This window comes from Diceros bicornis, chromosome 36, assembly GCF_020826845.1.
Source record: "Diceros bicornis minor isolate mBicDic1 chromosome 36, mDicBic1.mat.cur, whole genome shotgun sequence".
Taxonomy (NCBI): Eukaryota; Metazoa; Chordata; class Mammalia; order Perissodactyla; family Rhinocerotidae; genus Diceros; species Diceros bicornis.
In genome coordinates this window covers 29,245,428-29,266,753 of record NC_080775.1, presented here as the reverse complement: position 1 = coordinate 29,266,753, position 21,326 = coordinate 29,245,428, and the positions used below count along the sequence as shown (strand labels likewise).

The window sequence follows — 21,326 nt, the reverse complement described above, 5'->3', positions numbered from 1 at the left end:
AGAAATATAAATTTAGAGTTGCAGTTAGAGCCATAGGAGTTGGAAGAAATTTTATAGAAAACCTGTGAAGGGAAAGGAAATGAGGGTCTAAGGCTAGAACATGTTTTCCTAAATAAATCTTTATTGAGGTAGAAAAATGCCCTCCCAAACATTATAACCTGCCTGGTCTAGTCATACGTGTAACACATGTTAAGGAATACAAGTATCTATATGTGCATGCATTTTATGAGGATAAATGATTAGATCTTACAGTTGGAAATAATGTTTGTATTTCTAAGTATATTCTAGTATATTCCCTTTTTTTCCTTAGAAATGCCAAAGATAGTAATAACCATTTCTTTTCTTTTGGAAGAATCCTGGAGAACTTTATTAACATATATAATACCCTGTTTTGTTTTTCTGTGTGTGTGAGGAAGATTAGCCCTGAGCTAACATCTGTTGCCGATCTTCCCCTTTTTGCTGAGGAAGACTGGTCCTGAGCTAACATCTGTGCCCATCTTCCTCTGTTTTATACATGGGATGCCTGCCACAGCATGGCTTGACGAGCGATTCATAGGTCTGCGCCCAGGATCAGAACCTGGAATCCCCAGGCCACCAAAGCAGTGCACGCAAACTTAACCACTACGCCACTGGGCTGGGCCCAATACCCTGTTTTGTGAATAGTTTTTTCTTACAATGTATTTTCAACCCATAGCATCTAGTTTAATCTTGTCTTCATCCAAATGGGTTAAGTATTATTATCTCTCCCTTTCTAATTTGGGAAAACAGCAGAAAAGATTAAGTGACTTGTCCAAGGTCACACAATAAGAAGTTTCAGTTAAAACTGTACATCTCCCCGCTCAGTTCACTGATCCTTCCACAATTTTTAACTCTTTGCATACTTGAGATTGGGCGGAAACATGGTCCTGAAAATTAAGGGTCAGTCTAGTCTTTTAGGGTTTTTGGTTTGGAGACAGTAGTGAGCATCTAGCAAGACCACCTTCACAAGAAGTCTAAAAAATTAGGGGAAATAGGACTACTCCCAAAGTTTCCCCAATTCTATGTAGAAAAGAAGTTGGCTTAGAGGGTCTTAAACAAACTAGTCACCAGGATGACTCTGTAAAGAATTTTCCTCTGTCAGTGGCTGACATTCAAAACTATCTGGATTTAAAGTGCTTTTGGTATTGAACTCATTAGCAGTTGTAACCATTTAGGAAAGGAAGAAGATTGTCAAATATTAACACATTATATTAATGCAAATATTAATGTAAGCAGTTAAGAATTTTCTAAGTGGATCAAAATTTATTCTGTAGATTATCTTTCAGCTTTTGTAATCCTTTAGTACCAATTTGAGAATTTTATAATTTGTTTCTTAAATGGGACAGATTGAGGTAGAAATAGCATGTATTGCAATTGAGCAAATGATGGATACTACTATGTAGTCAGAATTTATGTACTATAAGCTTATATTATTTGACAATATTGAGGCTTAAGGTGTTTGGGTCCTCTTATTTATGTAAAGATCTTGGAAACATGAATCCTGTCATTGTTTACAAGAGGTAGTTTTTTTAAATCAATGATATATAGTATGACTACTTTGGAAAACAAGCAATTGCTTATAAAGTTAAACATACACTTAATATGTCACCCAGGAATTTTACTCCTAGGCTTTCACCCAAGAGATAGGAACATATTTATCTGCATGAAGACTTGGACACAAATATTTATAGCAATTTTATTCATAAGAGCCAAAAACTGGCAATAACTCAAATGCCCATCAATGGGAGAATGGATAAACAAATTGTATTATATGTTTATATGATGGAATATCATTCAGCAATAGAAAGGAATGATCCAGTGATACACACAATAAAAGAATACATACTTTTTTATTTAGATGAAATGATATGAAATTCTAGAACAGGCAAAACTAATTTATAGTGACAGAAAGCATCAATGATTGACCGGGGCCAGGGATTAGGGGTGGGGATGACTATAAAAAAGCACAGGGAACTTTTTGAGATAATGAGGGAACTTTTTGCGGTGATGTTAATATTCTATATTTTAGAATTCTATATTTTAGGGATTTGTTTTAATCAGGTATGATAATGTTACAGACATAGACTGCCTTCGAAAGAATTTATTACTTACAGTTCCCAAGAGGAGGGGGCATGCCATGCATTTAGGGCCATGTGGGGAAGTTACAGGGTTGGTCAGGAGGCAGGGTTGTAGTTTTCAGTGTATAATTCTTTCACGTCTTTTGTCAGGTTTACCCTTAATTATTTCATATTTTTGATGCTATTAGAGATGATATTTCAAATTTAAATTTCTGATTTGTTACTTTAATTTCTGATTGTTACTATCATATGAATTAATTTTTGTACTTTGATTTTGTATCCTGTAACCTTGTTAAACTCATTTGTTAGTTTGAGGAGCTTTTTTATAGATTGCATTGAATTTTCTACTTAGACAATCATGCTGTCTATAAATACAGTTTTATGTGTTGTTTCCCAATCAAGATGCATTTTATTCATTTTTGCCTTATTGCACTGGCAAGAACTTCCAATACATAGTGAATAGAAGTGGTGAGAGTGGATATCCTTCTCTTGTTTGTAAACTTAGAGGGAATTCGTTCAGTCTTTCACTGTTTAGCATGAGGTTAGCTGTAGATTTCTCATGGATGTCCTTTACCAGGTTGAGGAAGTTCCTTTCTATTCTTAGTTTTCTAAAAGTTTTTTTTTTTTTTTTATCAGGAATGGGTGTTGGATTTTGTCAAATGTGTTTCCTGCATCTATTGAGATGATGTGTAGTTTTTGTTTTTTCGTTTATTAATATGGTGAATTATACTGCTTTTGAACGTTAAACCAAGTGTGCTTTCCTGGGATAACCCTACATTGTCAGGATGTGTTATATTGTTGGATTTGATTTGCTAAAATTTTGTTTATAATTTTTGCATATATGTTATGAGGGATATTGGTCTGGAGGTTTCTTTTCTTCTAATGGCTTTTTGTCTGGTTTTGATATCTTGATAATGCTGGCCTCACAGAATTAGATAGTTAGAATTCTCTTTCAGTTTTCTGGGAGAATTTGTGTACAGTCATGCATTGCTTAACAACAGAGATATGTTCTGAGAAATGTGTTGTTAGGAGATTTCATCATTGTGCGAACATCGAGTGTACTTACACAAACCTAGATGGTAAAGCCTACTACACACCCAAGCTATATGGTACTATTCTTATGGGACCACCGTTGTATATGCAGTCCATCCTTGATAGAAAAGTCGTTATGCAGCACATGACTGTATAATTCGTGTTATTTCTTCCTTAAATATTCAGTAGAATTTACCAAAGAAACCATCTAGGCCTGGAGTTTTCTTCGAGAGAATATTTTTAACTAAGAATTCAATTTTCTTTGAAAATATAGAGCTCACTTCTTGAGTGAGCTTTGATAGTTTGTGTCTTTCAGGGAAATTGTCTATTAAATTATCAAATTTATTGCCAAAATGTTGTTTGTAATGATCCTTTATTATCTTTTTTAATAGCAGTAGTATCTGTAGTGGTGACCTTCCTCTCATTCCTGAAATTGGTCATTTGTGTCGTCTTTCTCCTAATCAATTAAGCTAAAAGTTTATCAATTTTATTGATATTCTCAAAGAATCTGCTCTTGGCTTAATTGATTTTTATCTATTTTTCTGTTATCCATTTCACTCATTCCCTCTCTGATCTCTTATTTCCTTTCTTGTACTTACGTTGAGTTAAATTTGCTTTTTCTGGTTTTTAAGGTGGAAATTGAGGTTGTTGATTTGAGACCTACCTCCTTTTCTAATATAGCTCCTTAGTGCTCTAAATTTTCCCCTATGTATTGCTTTAAAGGAATCACACAAATTTTGGTATAAGTGTTTGCGTTTCATTCAGTTCAAAACACTTTATAGTTTTCTTTTTGATTTCTTTTTTGACCCATAGGTTATTTTTAAGTGTTTGATTTAGTTAAATATTTGTAGATTTTCCAGATAATATTTCTGTTCTTTTGGTTTCTACTTTTATTCCATTGTGGTCGGAGAATAATACATTATATGACTTGAATCGTCTTAAGTGTGTTGAGCCCTGTTTTATGGCCTAGAATATGATCTGTCCATTATGATCTATCCATATCCTTTGTGCCTGGTAATATTCTTTGCTCTATAATCTACTTTTTCTAGTATTAATATAGCCACTCCACTTTGATTTGACTAGTGCTAAGATGATATATCTTTTTCCATCCTTTTACTATTTGTAACCTATTTGTGTCTTTATATTTAAAGTACCTTCCTTATAGGCAGCATATAGTTTGGGTCTTGCTTTTTTATCCAATATATCTGTATCTTTTAATTGGGATATTTAGATAATTTACATTTAATATGATTATTGATAGGATTTAAGTTTTAATCTATCATCTTGCTGTTTGTTTTCTGTTTGTCCTATCTGTTCTTTGTTCTCGTTTTCCATTTTCCCTTGAAAAACTGAATATGTTTATGATTCCATTTTTTTGTTGTTGGCTTATTAGCTAAAATTCTTTGCTTTGTGATTTTAATTGTTGCTTTGCCGTGTATAATGAACATGTTTAACTTATCATAATCTATCTTCCAGTGATTTTGTACCACTTCACCTATAGTATAAGAACCTTACAATAATATACTTTACATTTCTCCCCCTAAACTTTTGTCCTATTGTTATTATACATTTTATTTTTATATATGTTATAAACCCCAATTTCTATTTTTAATTATTTTTATTTAAACAGTTATATTTTAAAGAGATTTAAATGTTCAGCATAAAGCCTTATATGCTTCCCATGTAGTTCCCATTTCTAGTATTCTTTCTTCCTGTGTATAATCTGGTATCATGTTCCTTCTGCCTAAAGGACATTATTTAGCATTTCTTGGAGTGTGAGTGGGCGTGTGATGAATTCCTTCAGCTTTCGTATGTACAAAAATGTCTTTATTTCTTCTTCATTTTTGAAAGATACTTCCTCTGGACATAGAATCCTAGATTATAGGTTTTTTTCTTCCAGTACTTTAAAGATGTTGCTCCACTGTCTTCTCATTTGCATTGTTTCCAACAAAAAATTTGCTGTCATGCTTATGATTGTTCCTCTATATGTAATGTATCTTTTCCTCCATCTGCCTTTAAAATTTTCTTTTTTTCACTAGTTTTGAGCAATTTGGTCATGATGGGCTTTGGTGTAGTTTTTATGTTTATTGTGACTCAGGTGTTTTGAGCTTTTTGGATCTGTGTGTTTATAGCTTTACTGAAATTTGGAAAATTTTCTGCCATTATTTCTTAAAATAATTTTTCTGTCCTTCTATCTCTCTCCTCTCCAATTACTGATATATTAGGCTGCTTGAAGTTGTCCTGTGGCTCGCTGATGATCTGTTCATTTTTTTAATCTGTTCTTCCTGAGTTCCATTTTGGATAATCTCTATTACTTCACCTTCAAGTTTGCTAATGTTTTCTTCCAATATATCTAATATGCTGTTAATCCCATCCAGTGTATTTTTCATCTTATATATTATAGTTTTCATCTCTTGAAATTTTATTTGGGTCTTTATTATATCTTTCCTGTCTATACTTAACTTTTTGAACATCGGAAATGCAATTATAGACTTAATGTCCTTGTCTGCTAATTCTAACATCTGTGTCAATTCAGGGTCAGTTTTGATTATTTTCTACATTTTGGCTCATGTTTTCCTGCTTCTTTGTATGCTTGATAATTTTTATTAGATGTCAGGCCATATGAATTTTGCTTTGTTGGGTGATGGATATTTTTGTATTTCTATAAATATTCTTGAGCTTTGTTCTGATACACAGTTAAGACACTTGGAAACGGTTCAGTCCTTTTAGGTCTTGCTTTAGGATTTATTACTTGAAACCAGACAAATGTTCAGTCTAGGACTAATTTTTCCCTCTTACTAAGGTGAGACCCTTCTTTGTACTCTACCCAATGTCCTGTGAATTAGGAGGTTTTTCAGTCTGGCTGGTAGAAACAGGCAATATTCCTGTCCTTCTGTGGGTGTTGAGCACCTTAGATCTTTCCCTGGCCTCGAGTAGTTTCCTCACTTGCATGTGCTAATTAAGACACAAGTGAATACTTGATGGGAACACTCTTCATTGCTTGCTCTCTTGCTCTCTCTCTCTGTCTCCAGCTCTCTTTTCTCCAGTACTCTGTGAATCTCCACCAGGGTTCTCCCTTCCTACAACATAGTCATAGGGCTCATCCATTTGTTTCCTGTCTCTCAAAGATCAGTCTTTGTGACCTGATGTCCAATGTTTTGAAATATTGTTTCATATGTTTTATCTGTGTTTTGGTTTTATTTTTTTTACTATACTTGCTTTTAGGCAATTTCATAGAGAATTGGACCCTCAAATTGGCAAGTACAGTGTTTTAACAGTCTAAACTGGTTGTTTTAGGCAGGAGTGCAAATCTGGTCACTTGTTACACAGTGTTGGCTGGAAGCAGAAGGCATGCCTTTTAATTTTGCCTAATTTTTTATTTAAAAAAATTTAAAATTTTAAATGGAAAAATTCATCAGTCTTTACCTTAATGGCTTCTGTCTTTGGTGTCATGCTTAAACACTTCTATGTTTGAAGGCTTATAAAAATATTTACCTATACTTTTTCAAGAACTTTATCTTATTTTTACATTCAAATAGTTTATTAATGTGGAACCCCATATTACAGACAGTTTGGAAAGTAGCTAAAATGGAGGGAAGAACACCTGTAATTCCATCACCAAACACAATGCCAATATACGTATTAACCTATTTCCTGCCATGTATTTTCTATGCCTTTGTTTTTTATATAGTTGTAATCCTAGTGTCTATGTCATTTAGTATATGCATCCAATGCATTATATCATCATTTTCCATGTTGCTACATAATCTTCACAATTGCATTTTAATGGCTGAATTATATTTCATCAAATGATTATATTGCACTTATATTACCTTTACCTATATTGTTAAACATTTTAGTTATTTCTTCTTAAACAGAGAATGTGAAACATAATTATCAAGCAGAACATTTTTAGAGAACCTTAATTTTTCCTACTTGCACATTTTCCTGACTCTGTGAGGGCAGAGATGCAGATAAGACCCCTTTCTCAATGTGTCATTGCTTTCCTCTCCAAGCCCACACCAATACATTCAGTAAGATCCTGTCTGTATAAAAATGGGAAGAAAATAAAAACATCAGTTTCTTAATAGTTCTTTTCATTTCTTACTACAGGCATACCTCAGAATTTTGTGGGTTCAGTTCTAGACCACCACAATAAAGTGAATATCACAAGAAAGTGAGTCACAGAACTTTTTTGGTTTCCCAGTGTATATAAAAGTTATGTTTACGCTATACTGTAGTCTATTAAGTGTGAAACAGCATTATGTCTAAAAAAACAATGTTCATACCTTAATTTAAAAACACTTTATTGCTAAAAAAAATGCTAACCATCATCTGAGCCTTCAGCAAGTCATAAACTTTTTGTTGTTGGAGGGTCTTGCCTTCGTGTTGATGGCTGCTAACTGATTAGGGTGGTGGTTGCTGAAGGTTGGGGAGGCTGTGGCAATTTCTTAAAATAGGACAACAATGAAGTTTGCTTCATCAATTGACTCTTCCTTTCATGAATGATTTCTCTCTAGCATGTGATGCTGTTTGATAGCATTTTACACACAGTAGAACTTTTTTCAAAATAGGAGTAAAAATCCTCTCAAATCCTGCCGATGCTTTATCAACTAAGTTTATGTAATATTCTAAATCCTTTGGTGTCATTTCAACAGCCTTCACAGCATCTTTACCCAGAGTAAATTCTATCTCAAGAAACTACTTTCTTTGCTCATCCATAAGAAGCAACTCCTCATGTGTTAAAGTTTTATCATAGATTGCAACAATTCAGTCACATCTTCAGGCTCCACTTCTTATTCTAGTTCTCTTGCTATTTCCACCACATCTGCAGTTACTTCCTCCACTGAAGTCTTGAACCCCTCAAAGTCTTCCATGAGGATTGGATTCAACTTCTTCCAAATTCCTGTTAATGTTGATATTTTGACCCCTTCTCGTGAATCACAAATGTTCTTAATGGCATCTAGAATGGTGAATTGTTTCCAGAAGGTTTTCAGTAGACTCTGCCTAGATCCATCAGAGGAATCACTATCTATGACAGCTATATCCTTACAAAATGTATTTCTTAAATCATATGACTTAGAAGTCAAAATTGCTCCTTGATCCATGGGATGCAGGATGGATGTTGCGTTAGCAGACATGAAAACAACATTAATCTTGTACATCTCCTTCAGAGCTCTGGGGTGACCGGGTGCATTGACAATGAGCAACAATATTTTGAAAAGAATCTTTTTTCCTGAACAAGTCTTAAGAGTGGGCTTAAAATATTCAGTAAACCATGTTGTAAACAGATGTGCTACCATCCATTTATTCCATTTATAGAGCACAGGTAGAGTAGATATAGCATAATTCTTAAGGGCCCTAGGACTTGCAGAATGGTAAATGAGCATTGACTTCAACTGAAAGTGACCAGCTGCATTAGCTGCATTAGCCCCTCACAAGAAAGTTGTCCTGTCCTTTGAAGCTTTGAAGCCAGGCATTGACTTCTCCTCTCTAGCTATGCAAGTCCTAGGTGGCATCTTCTTCCAATAGAAGGCTGTTTCATCTACATTAAAAATCTGTTGTTTAGTGTAGCCGCCTTCATTAATTATCTTAGATAGATCTTCCAGATAACTTGCTGCAGCTTCTGCATCAGCACTTGTGCTTCGCCTTGTACTTTTATGTTATGAAAATGGCTTCTTTCCTTAAACCTCATAAACCAACCTCTGCTAGCTTCAAACTTTTCTTCTGCAGTTTCCTCAGCTCTCTCAGCCTTCATAGAATTGAAGAGAGTTAGGGCCTTGCTCTGGATTAGGCTTTGACTTAAGGGAATGTTGTGGCTGGTTTGATCTTCTATCCAAACCACTAAAACTTTCTCCATATCAGCAATAAGGTTGTTTTGCTTTCTTATCATTTGTGTGTTCACTGGAGTTCACTTTTAATTTCCTTCAAGTACTTTTCCTTTGCATTCACAACTTGGCTAACTGGTGGAAGAGGCCTAGCTTTTGGCCTATCTCGGTTTTCAACATGCCTTACTCACTAAGCTTAATCATTTCTAACTTTTGATTCAAAGTGAGAGATGTGCAAGTCCTCCTTTCACTTAAATACTTAGAGGCCATTGTAGGGTTATTAATTGGCCTAATTTCAATATTGTTGTATCCAAGGAGAGGGAGAGAGATGGGCGGACGGCTGGTTGGAAGAGGTGTCAGAACACACAGAGTTTATCGATTAAGTTCCCTTATATGGGTGTGGTTCATGGAGCTCCAAAACAATTACAATAGTAACATCAGAATCACTTATGACAGATCACCATAACAAATATAATAATAATGAAAAACTTTTGAAATATTTTGAGAATTACCAAAATGTGACACAGAGACTTGAAATGAGCAAATGCTGTTGGAAAAATGATGTCAATAAACTTGCTTGATGGAGGGTTGCCACAAAACTTCAATTTGTAAAAAATGCAGTGTCTGCAAAGTGCAATAAAATGAGGTATAGTTATAAATAGAAAGACTTTAAAAAGCTTATAATTTATAATTTTAGTATGTATTAACATGGCACCTCAATTACTTTCTTTTTTTTTTTATAATTTTTATTTATTTATTTTGTTCCCCCAAAGCCCCAGTAGATAGTTGTATGTCATAGCTGCACATCCTTCTAGTTGCTGTATGTGGGACACGGCCTCAGCATGGCCAGAGAAGCAGTGTGTCGGTGCACGCCAAGGATCTGAACCTGGTCCGCCAGCAGCGGAGCGCAGGCACCTAACCGCTAAGCCACGGGGCCTGCCCTCAATTACTTTCTAATTATTCTTTGTGCTTGGTTCTTTTTAGGGAAGTTACTATTCAAGTCAAACACATCAGAATGCAGAATTCTTTATCAGTATCACCAAAAGATCAAGGTAAGATAAGCCATGCTGAGGAAAATGGTAATGTGTATGTTATAAATTGTTTTGCTACATTTTATGACCCTATCCTCTAACAATAAGGAGACTTGTTTCTTGGGACTAAGAACAAACATTCTAATTATATATGAAAGTTGATTTCATTTGGTAAATTACTTGAGTGTATATGGTTCCTGGGTTGTAAGGACATGTCTCCTTTGCTGAGAGCTCCTTGAGAGCAGGGCCGTTCATTCCACATAAAACTCACAGAGCCCAGCGTGTTATTTGGCAGTTAGCTGGCGCTAGTAGATCAAATGGAATTATGGAGTATTGGCTTTAGTGAAGCAGAATGACATGTGTGTTTTAGTGAGAAGAATATGTGTACATATATATATTCATGCACACGCACTATGCACACACAACACACCCTAGAGAGAGAAAGGATGTTTGCTTATATATTTATTTGACCTATTTCTTCTCATAGCCATTTAAAAAGAAACATAAGGAAAACCATTTCCCCCTGTACGATTTATAAAAAGAAAAGCACGATTTTTTAACAGGAGCTCCTGGAGCTTTCAGAAAAGCAGTTTGCAGATGGAGATAGGGTCCTTTCTGAATAAAAAATAATTAAATTTTCCTCACTGTAAAGAGTGAATTCTGTTTAGGAGGAATTCAAGTCTTTTCCTTGCTCCTACATATTCTCTTCCACACAGAAGGAAGTTTTGATATGTATGTGAGAAAAATGATGTCTTTAATGATATAAAATTGGGCTGCCTTAGTGGAGGATGTAACTTTTAGTGGATGGAGGGAATTGCTATAAGAACCCTTAACTGGAGCAAACACTCTTTGATCTCTCTACCAAAAAGAAACGTAGGGTCATAACTGTTAAGAACATGGAATCTGGGTTGGAAACTCAGTTCTACCACTAAATTGCATAACCTTAGGTACGTCACTTGACATCAGCTTTCTCATCTATAAATCTATAAAATAATAAAGATAGTAAGTCCTACCCTATAGGTTACATGGAGATTAAAGGAGATAATATATGTAAATCACCCAGCATATTGCTAATTGCATAGTAGGCATTTATAAGATGATAGTGGCTATTGCTCTTAATGGTTGTATTTAGTATCTGGTCTCTCTCCATCTGTGAAGGTGGTGCAATAAGATGGGCATGGCCCCCTCCTGCTTGGGATACCTACTGATCCTAGAAGGCCAGGCATGATCCAGAGGGACCCATGGGAAGTAAACGCTGATCAGACTCCTTGGCTTGATTCTCATCCAGACATTTGGCCAAAGGGGAGAGTAGGAGTCCTTCAGACTTGCACAAGATTCAGCCCCAAACACTAGGGCAAGAAAGGAGATGGGAATGAAAGGGAGAAGAGCAAACCCTAATTAGAAGTAAAAAGTGTACATTTCCTGTTAGTGTTTTCTGGTATATATCCTTTGGAAGATTTGTACGGTAGCTAGCTGATTGAGAGTTTGGAAATTCAGTGTCCTAGCTGGTATCATCTTGTTCATCTGAGCAAGCAAGGAGAGGCATGACTGCTTAGAAGAAAGACTGTTGGACTGAATGTCAGGAAAGCTGGGCTCGCTTCCCAGATCTGCCTCCAACCAGCTATGGAACCTCAGACAAGTTATTTTGCCCCTACGCCTCGGTTTCCCTAATAGTAAAGCCAGGATTACTGGACATTCTTTTCCAGCTCTGAAAGGTTACGAGTCTGTGGAGTAACTGAGCAGTGAGCCGCCTGGTTTCTGGCTGATACAGGGAAGTGAAGCATGTCTCACACTTCTTGCCTACTTTGCTTCTCACCAAGGTTTACTTTGTTTTTGTGTCTACTTTTCTGGGCTGTTGCATAAGCCTAGCTACCTCCCTTGACTTGGCCAGAAAATAAGATGCCTTCAAGCCTAGCTAAAAATTTGATAGCTCTGGTAAATTTCTCATTGGTCTTTTCTGGGACCAAAGATGCTTAAGCCCCAAACCTGGAATTGGACAGAGAAAGAGATGTAATAGCTAAAAGAGCTCAATCAAGTGCTCCACGGTAATAGTCACTCCACCTACCACTTTGAATCCTTTGTTTTATTTAATCCTCACAATAAGTTAGATATCATCTTTATTTTAAAGGTTCAGGGAGATTAGGTACTTTTACCAAGATCCCAGCCCGTTAAGTGACTGAGCCAAGATTGGAACCCACATCTAACAAAATCCAAAATTCACTGTTTGTCCCGTGTCATACTGTAAATTTATAAAGAATGTTTTTAATCTATTTTTAGATCATTCCCCTTTTTCTTCTCTGATCAAACTTATTAAGCTTAATTACATATATGAATGATTAAAGCTATTTTAAACCAAAGTAGGCAGAAATTAGATTTGTATCATAGGAAATTAGATCAGTAAGGAAAAATAGCATAGTACATATGAGGCCTAAGACTTGCCCAATTTTTTATTAATTTACTCATTTACCCATTCAAATGCTTTGTGTGTGTCCTGGATTACTACTAATATTTTTTAACAAAGAAGAATACTACATTTATTGATTGTGATTCTGTTTATATTTTTGTCATCAAATATAGTCATTTATGAGAAGTTTGCTGGGCACATGCCATTTGTTAATTAAATGGTGAGTGATTTAATAAAAATGGTGAGTGATTAATAAAATATTGATGGCTATCTATAAATTATGGTACTTTTGAATTTCAGGCTTGTGAACACACACACACGTTATACACATTTTTGTATGAAATTCAGGTAGAACATCACCAGCAGAGTTGTGGGGCTTAAGGAAAATCTACTGCATAACATACGCTCTCCTAACAAAATTTCCTATGGTAGAAGCAGATTTAATGATCACCAAGGTAATACTTACCAGGAACTATGTCAGATGCTATGAATGATCCAAAAATAAATCAGACAGAGCTTGTGCTTTTACGAAACACAAAGTCCTATTAGAACAGCAGGCATGTATGTAATTAACTGGGATAAAGCATGACAAATTCTGTACTAGAATTGAGTATGACGTACTTTGAGAACCCGGATGAAGGGACAATCGGTTAAGCCAGAAGTGTTGAGGCTAGTCAGGAAACACAACAGAGAGGAGATGACATTTGCTCAGCATGTTAACACATGTGTAGAACTCAAAGATGTGGTTTAAAGCGAGGAAAGAACTAGAGGAAACTAATTAGAAATTCTAGTGCCTTCTATTTAAATGTTTTCTAATTTTGGATGAAGAGATTTAACATTATAATATCACTCTGATAATTTGTATATATTAAAAGCTTTTCATTATAATTTAGTGTTGTCATTATTCCTTTCTGTGTGAAAGTGTTACTTATAGAATCTCCAGAAGTTCGTTAGACTTATTTTGTTACAATTTTATATCTTCTTATGCATCAGGATTTGGGGATAGGATTTATGGTTTTCCCATAACTTTCTTTTTTTTGTTTGTTATTTTCCAAATGATAAGCTAATAGAAATATAAGAACAGATATTTTGTGTTGGAAAATAGCAAATTGTTGTAGCAAGTGATATACCATGTTTTTGAAAAAAAGGCGTGAAAACAACACGATAAGGTCAACTACAGTTGTTGTAACTTCCACTTTAAATTTGTTGAAGGAAAGACAAAACCAGCACAGTGATTGAAAATGCAAATGAATTTATTTACTTGCCAGATAAGGAAACACACAAGTGAGTAGTTTTGCCAAATTGTTCTATGACAGGGACAATTTATGCGTTTTTTTTTGTGCTAGAAAGAAGTTCACTGTGGTTAATGCCAATTAAAGATTGAAGTTCACACCTTGGAAAGGGAAGGATGAATTTTAAGTCCTCACACAGTTGGTTAAAACAAGTCCCATTGTTCATTGGTCAAGAAAGAGTCTTCATTTAAATCCAGGGAGGGCATGTTTTACTGGAGTCATTCAAAATTCTTGAGTCATTTGCCAGCTTCACCATTCAGTTTTGCCATTTCTTAGGCGAGTCTGCTGCAAGTAGAAAGGTCTTCTTATACAGGTCTTCTAACACTTTTCTCAGCTGTCATAACATTTGTTTTGTTTAAACATAGTTTTCAAATTGTCAGTGCTATTTCTATTCAATGCGAGTAATAATAAATGGGGATGAGAAGACAGCAGATGCTTTGAGGCAAGACACAGTGGGTCTTAATGACCCCCTTCGGAACTGTGGCAGTCAGTAAACATGCACTGTACAACTGCTACTAATTTTCAAAACCTGTACATTATTTATGTGTGAAGCCAATAGCCCTTACTGTCTATCATGTGAATTCAGAGTTGAATCTGTAAAAAAAAAAAAACACCTGGATTTTTCTGATTCAATAAAGTGCTTTTAAAATAACTATGGCACAGCCTAAAAACATATTATTTCTTATAGACATAAAAATATATACTTACATCTTTCGGACATAAACATTTTGGTATTAGTGAATATAGCATTTTAGAACTCAAGTAAAGAACACTTGGGGTTTCTAGTTAATATATTTTTTTAAAGTTTAGAAAAATGATCTTACTTGTTTAGACTCCTAGTATTAGTTAGGTTCTTTATAAACTTCTTGATGAATTTTCTGTCTTTGGCAGGCTTTAAAGCACCCTGGCATGTAGTGGGTTCTCAAATACATATTAAATTTTTTTGAAAATACTTTAAACTCTCAAATATTTTTTAAAAAAAGCATATTACTTAGATGCTGTAAAACATTTTAATCTTTGTTTTTTAATGAAACACCAAGCTGGAGTTCTCAGGTATATCTGTTCATTTAACAAATATTTATTGTCTTTCGAGAGGCAATGAGCAAGGAGCAAAGGGGAAAAAAGGAAAACCAAACTAAGCCTGCTCTCCTGCAGCTCAGTTTGAATTAATAAAACTGGGCTGCCAGTTTACTTTTTATGAGGATTTAACCTAAAAATGGTTTATTACCTTGTTACTGAATTATAGTTTCACTGTTTCAAATGTGGTATTCAAGCTGTTTCTTAAGTTCATTTCCTATTTTTTCTTCCCGTCCTCTCCCTTCTCATCCTTCACTCTCCTCTCAGTCTGGTAACAGAACACAAAGCTGAGAACTGGACAGTTGAGCTCTGGTTATTCTTCTGCCCTTCTTTTTAGGCTCTGTGATCTTGGCTAAATCAGTGAGCCTCAGTATCTCTCTCTCTTTCGAATAGGGATAATAATTCTTGCCCTGAAACAGTCAAATGAGATAAGGTACAGTCGATTCTTGTCATTCGCAATGGTTACATTCTATAAAGTCACCATGAACACTGAATTAGCTAATACTGAACCATTGCTCCTAGGGGAAATACACGGTTAAGTTCCTGTGAGCCTCTGATCACAACACAACATTTTCATCAACTATCAATACAGAACCTAGTTTTATGTGTGTTTCTGTTTAAAGACACCTCATTTAATATATATTGTTGATTCCTTAACATTGAACTCAACAGACACAGCATTATAACTCAAGCCTGAACAAAGCTTATCAAATACACATATTTTTTCCATAAGGAACATTACAGTCTTCTTACGCTTAGCAACACTGTACAGCATGTCAGCACTATTCTTGAGGGCTATTTTAAACAGTAAAATCACCAACAAAGAGGAAAAAAAAGTGAAAAATGGGGCACTAAATAGATTGCAAAAAGGACACTTATTTATAGTGTGAGAGCTGAAACAAGGCAGAGCGTTGACCACTGCTGAGAACATGCACATCAGGTGACTCAAATTTTTTGCCTGCGCATGTCCAAAAGTGACCATGAAAATGCCACCGGTATTGATTTTGGGATTGCAAATAAATTTTAGCAAGCAGGTGAATTCACAAATACAGAATCTGTGAATAATGAGGATCAACTGCATATGAATATACTTGTAAATTCTTTTAAAGCACAATATAAATCTCAGTATAATTTACAGAATAAAAGTTATTTTGGGTAACATTTAACTCAGATATGATAACTTTGTACAAAGTTGATATTATCATTGTCAAGTTAATAAAGTAATGTATTATTTGAAAGTGACCACAAGTTCTTAGCTCAGTAAAGCTGCAGAGACAACTATTATTGCATATTCTTTGACTATTCAGCCCTCACATTTAATGCATGCACAGTAGCAAGGAGAACCAGTGTAATTTGATGCTTTGCATTTAATGGTTAACATGACTTTGTGACCTCATTATTGGGGGAAAAAAACATTCCCTATGTATTACCAAAATATTATGTTTCCAAATATGTGACATTCATATGGAAACATTTTGATCTTAACTAGTGTGTAAATGCTGTTCTTGGACTTTTGGTACCATTTTATGCTGCAGACCAAGTACAGATTGACATTTTCAAGCTGGTTTTGGTTATCTCCTTAATGTTGGAAATTGGAACTTTCCAATGTAATAACCTCTGCAAAATACCACTGTGGACTATTAGTATGTTATACTGTTGACAGAAGTACGAATGGAAAACACGCACGTGTCTATAGAAATTTCCTTGTAGAACAAAATGGAAATGACCGGGGTGGCCTAAAACTTTTCAGGTAGACCTTATACTGGAAGTTATTTTCCTATTTTGAGCTAAACTACTAGAGTTTGGAATATTCTTATTAGTAAAATCAGATTATGAGTATTTTTGTTTGAAATAGCCGTCTTTCCACTGCTTAAAAAGCAGGCTACTAATCAGATAATCTGCTCGGGCATGTATCAGTGTCAGTGTGACCATTTGGCAGCAGAGTCTCTCAGAAACTCCAGTTAACCATGTAAATATATCTCATAGTATCACATCTCACTTTGTCAGAACCCCCGCTGCCTTTATATCATTTACATAAATGCAGGTGCAAATAGCATTTATGTATTTTGATAGAAAGCAGTTGGAGACATTTCACTGTGGGACACAACACTTTCAGATTGTGTACATCTGTTCAAATAATGTATCCAGCTCCAGTGACATGAACACACGGATGGAAACATCTGCCCCTGAGACCATTTGCCATATAGCAGATGCTTACATCTTTATTTATGCAGATGGTTGGTGTGATAAGTTGAGCAGAGATAAAAGCAAAGAAGTTTGACAGGAGTATTTAGGATATTATACAAGCCAAAAATATAGGCTAAGTGTTTTATGTTTGTAAAATGTCTAATACTAATAGGAATAGAAATTCATAAATCCAGTAATGCTTTTAATAAGATAAACATATTGTTCTTGTCTTTAAATTAATTGGCACCAAAATCCTAAAAACATTTATAGAAATCCCAACATCCAACTTACAGCAACTTATGATTATTTTGGTTTTGACAAGATAATTTTAAATGATTTTGAATGCATTTTGTAAAAAAGGTCTTAAAAAACAGTGCTCTATTTTTGAAAAAAGATTATATACTACCAGAGAATCTTCTGATGATATTTCTTAAATATTTATAAGATTTTTGTCAAGCATTTTATTATGTAAGCTGTATTCTGACATTTCCAACTAGTGATATTTTAACTATAATTGATATTTCTATAGGATAAATTGCCTTTAAACACTTTATTTTCAACACTCTGTCCTATGGATCTGCCATATTATATTCTTGCAAGGAAACAAAGGTGAAAGAAACAAAAACCTATCAACCAAAGCAAGACAATTCTAGATTTTATTTTCTATTTTCATTCACACCAACAACAAAAAAATCTTAGAATCTCAAAATAGCTGGGACACTAGATTTCATCTAGTTCAGCAGTTCTCAGACTTTTTAGTTTCATGACCCCTTTACAATCTTAAAAATTATTGAGGAGCCAGCCCTGATGGCCTAGTGATTAAAGTACAGTGCTGTCACCGCTTTGGCAGCCCAGGTTTGTTTCCCAGTCGCAGAACCATGCCACTCATCTGTTAGTTGTCATGCTGTGGCAGTGGCTCACATAGAAGAACTAGAACGACTTAAAACTGGAATATACAATCAAGCATTGGGGCTTTGGGTAGGGAAAAAAAAAAGAGGGAGATTGGCAACAGATGTTACCTCAGGGCAAATCTTTTCCTTAAAAAAAAAAATTATTGAGGACACTGCAGGTGACATCAGCAGCATGGCAGCTTGCGTTGCTCCCTTTGTCTTTCCCATCTAAGTTACAAGCAGTAGGACATCTATAGACCCACAACCAGCACAGCACAGTATAGCACAACACACTGGAACACCTGAGAAATCCATACATTGATACATCTGAAGGTGACTGGACTGGACTTTATGGAGGCAGTGGAACTAGGGGAGCCACAGCATCAGCTCCCAAGACCAGAGGCTTCAGGGACTGTTGTGGCACCCATGAACAGAGGCTCCAGCAACCAAAGTGGCACACATGACCAGAGGCTAAAGGGATCATGGCAACACCTGTGAACAGAGGCCCCAGGAACCGAGGCAGCACACACACTGGAGGCTCCAGGAACCACCACAATGCCTGCAACCCAGCCCCCTTCCCCTCCTCCAGCAGCAGCAACCCTGGTCCCAACAGTGGGGGCTGCATCCAAGACCCTCGTTCCCCCAGCAGTGGCAGCAGTGCCCATGACCTGAGGTTCAAGAAACCACAGTGGCGCTTGTGATCCAACCTCTTTTCCAGCAGCAGGGGCAGAGCCTGTGACCCGAGGCTCCAGGAACCATGGCAGTGCCTGAGACCAGAGGCTCCAGAAACCACAGTGGCGCCTACAGCCGGAGGCTCCAGGAACTACAGCAGTGCCCATAACCCAGGTACCCCCTGTGGCAGTGTTGGCAGCACCCATGCCACCAGCCTTCCCAGCAGTGGTGACAACAACCATGAACCCAGCACCCCCAAGAGCAGCAGTGCCAGCACGCCCAGAAAACCCAGGAGCAGCAGCGGAGGCAATGTTCATGGCAGCAGCCCCCTGGCCACAGCAGCAACCAAGGCTGCAGAGAACCTGGTAGCAGCGGCAACAGAGCCCACGACCCTGGCCCCCCCACCCACTGTAGCAGCACCTGTGAACCCAGCATCCTCGGATGTGGTGGAGGTGTCCATGACCCCAGTTCCCATTCCCACTCCCCCCTCCCCTTGTTATGGTGGGGGAACCCACAACCCAGGTGACCCTGGAAACAGCAGATGCACTCACCAGCCTGGTGACCCCAGTGGCAACACCCATGACCACAGCAACATCAGCAGCAGCAAGGCACAAGCAACCTCGGAGGCACAAGCTGCACAACAGAGGGCACTGATGACACCTCTAGCAGAAGCAGTGGAGGGTGGAAATCACTGGCTCTCAAGTAAAAGAAGCAGCAGCTCAGAATCAAAACAAACAAGGCCTTACCTAAATAAAAAGATGTTCACTACTACGAATGCGCTGCAGAGGAACAACTCATCAAGTACTGTGAAAAATTATCATAACATGATATCACAAAAAGAAAATGACAGTTCTCCAGAAACCAAACTTGAAGTCGTGAAACATTGTGATCTAACTGATAGAGAAGTCAAAATAGCAGTCATGAAGAAACTCACTGAGCTACCAGAAAACACAGAAAGATAGTCCAGTGAGCTCAGGAATAAAATTAGTGAACAGAAGGAGTACTTCACCAAATAGATTGAAACACTAGAAAAGAACCAAACAGAAATTTTTTAGAGGTGAAGAACTCAATAAATGAGATGAAGAATACAGTAGAAAGCATTGAAAATAGAGCAGACCATATGGAAAAGAGAATTAGCGAGCTCAAAGATAGAAATCTAAAAATGATTCAGGTGGGAGAGAGAACTAAGATTTTTTTTAAAATGAAAACATTCTACAAGAAATATCCGACTCCATTAGAAAAAGCAACATAAGGATAATGGGTATCCCAGAAGACAAAGAGAGGGAGAAGGGAGTAGAGAGCTTATTTAAAGAAATAATAGCTGAGAACTTCCCAAACCTGGAGAAGGAATTAGATATACAACACATGAAGCTAATAGAACACCTAATTATCTCAACACAAAAAGACTTCCCAGATACTTTATATTAAAACTCTCAAAAGTCAATGACAAAAAAAGAATATTAAAGCAATCAGGGTAAAAAAAACAATAACCTACAAGGGAACCCCCATTAGGCTATCAGCGGATTTCTCAGCAGAAACTCTATAGGCCAATAGAGAGTGGAATGATATATTCAAAATATTGAAAGATAAAAACTGTTAGCCAAGAATACTTAATCTAGCAAAGTTATCTTTCCAACATGAAGGAGAAATAAAGGCTTTCCCAGACAAATAAAAGCAGAGGGAGTTTATCACCATTAGATGTGTCTTACACAAAATGTTGAAAAGAGCTCTCCTACCTGAAACGAAAAGGCAAAGGTATACAAAGCTTTAAGCAAGGTGATAAAGAGACATACAGAATCAGAAAATTGCAACTCTATATCAGAATAAGTTAGTAAACACCTAATTATAACATAAGAGTTAAAAGGAAAGGAAGCATTAAAAACTATAACCACTTCTGGGGCCGGCCCCATGGCTTAGCAGTTAAGTGCGCACACTCCGCTACTGGCGGCCTGGGTTTGGATCCGGGGTGCACACCGACACAGCACTTGTCCAGCCATGCTGAGGCAGCGTTGCACATACAGCAACTAGAAGGATGTGCAACTATGACATACAACTATCTACTAGGGCTTTGAGGAGAAAAAGGGATAAAAAAGGAGGAGAATTGGCAATAGATGTCAGCTCAGAGCCAGTCTTCCTCAGCAAAAAGAGGAGGATTGTCATGGATGTTAGCTCAGGGCTGACCTTCCTCACACACACACAAAAAAAACTATAACCACTTCAATTTGATAATGAACTCACAAAACAAAAAGCGATAATTTGTAACAATGTAGAAGAGGAAAAGGACAGAACCTGCATTGGCAAGTGAAGATAAGATGCTATCAGCAGAAAAATGACTGTCTCATCTGTGAGACCTTTTATACAAACCTCATGGTAACCACAACACAAAAATTCAGAGCAGAGTCACAAAACATAAATAAAGAGGAAACTGAGAAACACATCACAGAAAACCACCAAACTGAAAGGACAGACAGAAACACAAGCAAAAAGCAACAATAGAAATATAGATCAAGCAGTACAGAGCCAGAAAACAAAAGATAAAATGGCAGTACTAAGTCCTCATATATCAATAATCACTCTAAATGTAAATGGATTGAATTCACCAATCAAAAGACACAGAATGGCTGGATGGATTAAAAAACAAGACCTAACAATATGCTACCTCCAGGAGACCCATCTCAGTCTAAAAACAAACATAGGCTCAAAGTGAAGGGATAGAAGATGATTACTCCAAGCAGATGGCAACCAAAAGAAAGCAGGTATAGCCATACTTATATCAGACAAAATAGACTTCAAACCAAAAAAAACATAACAAAAGAC

At 36.4% G+C, this 21,326-nt stretch overlaps 1 protein-coding gene across 6 annotated transcripts in view; it reads left to right on the top strand.

The window, feature by feature from the left end:
* Window positions 1-21,326, top strand: part of ZNF438 (zinc finger protein 438) — a 187,563-nt gene that overhangs the window by 142,254 nt on the left and 23,983 nt on the right. For 4 of the 6 annotated variants that reach the window (XM_058532720.1, XM_058532718.1, XM_058532722.1 and 1 more), the window contains one exon: window positions 9,941-10,008. In XM_058532720.1, the coding sequence (XP_058388703.1) occupies window positions 9,972-10,008 (37 nt within the window). In that variant the 5' untranslated portion in view covers window positions 9,941-9,971. Of the gene's footprint in view, window positions 1-7,241; window positions 7,306-9,940; window positions 10,009-21,326 lie in introns of those variants that run through there. The other 2 variants (XM_058532719.1, XM_058532723.1) reach the window with 2 other exon arrangements.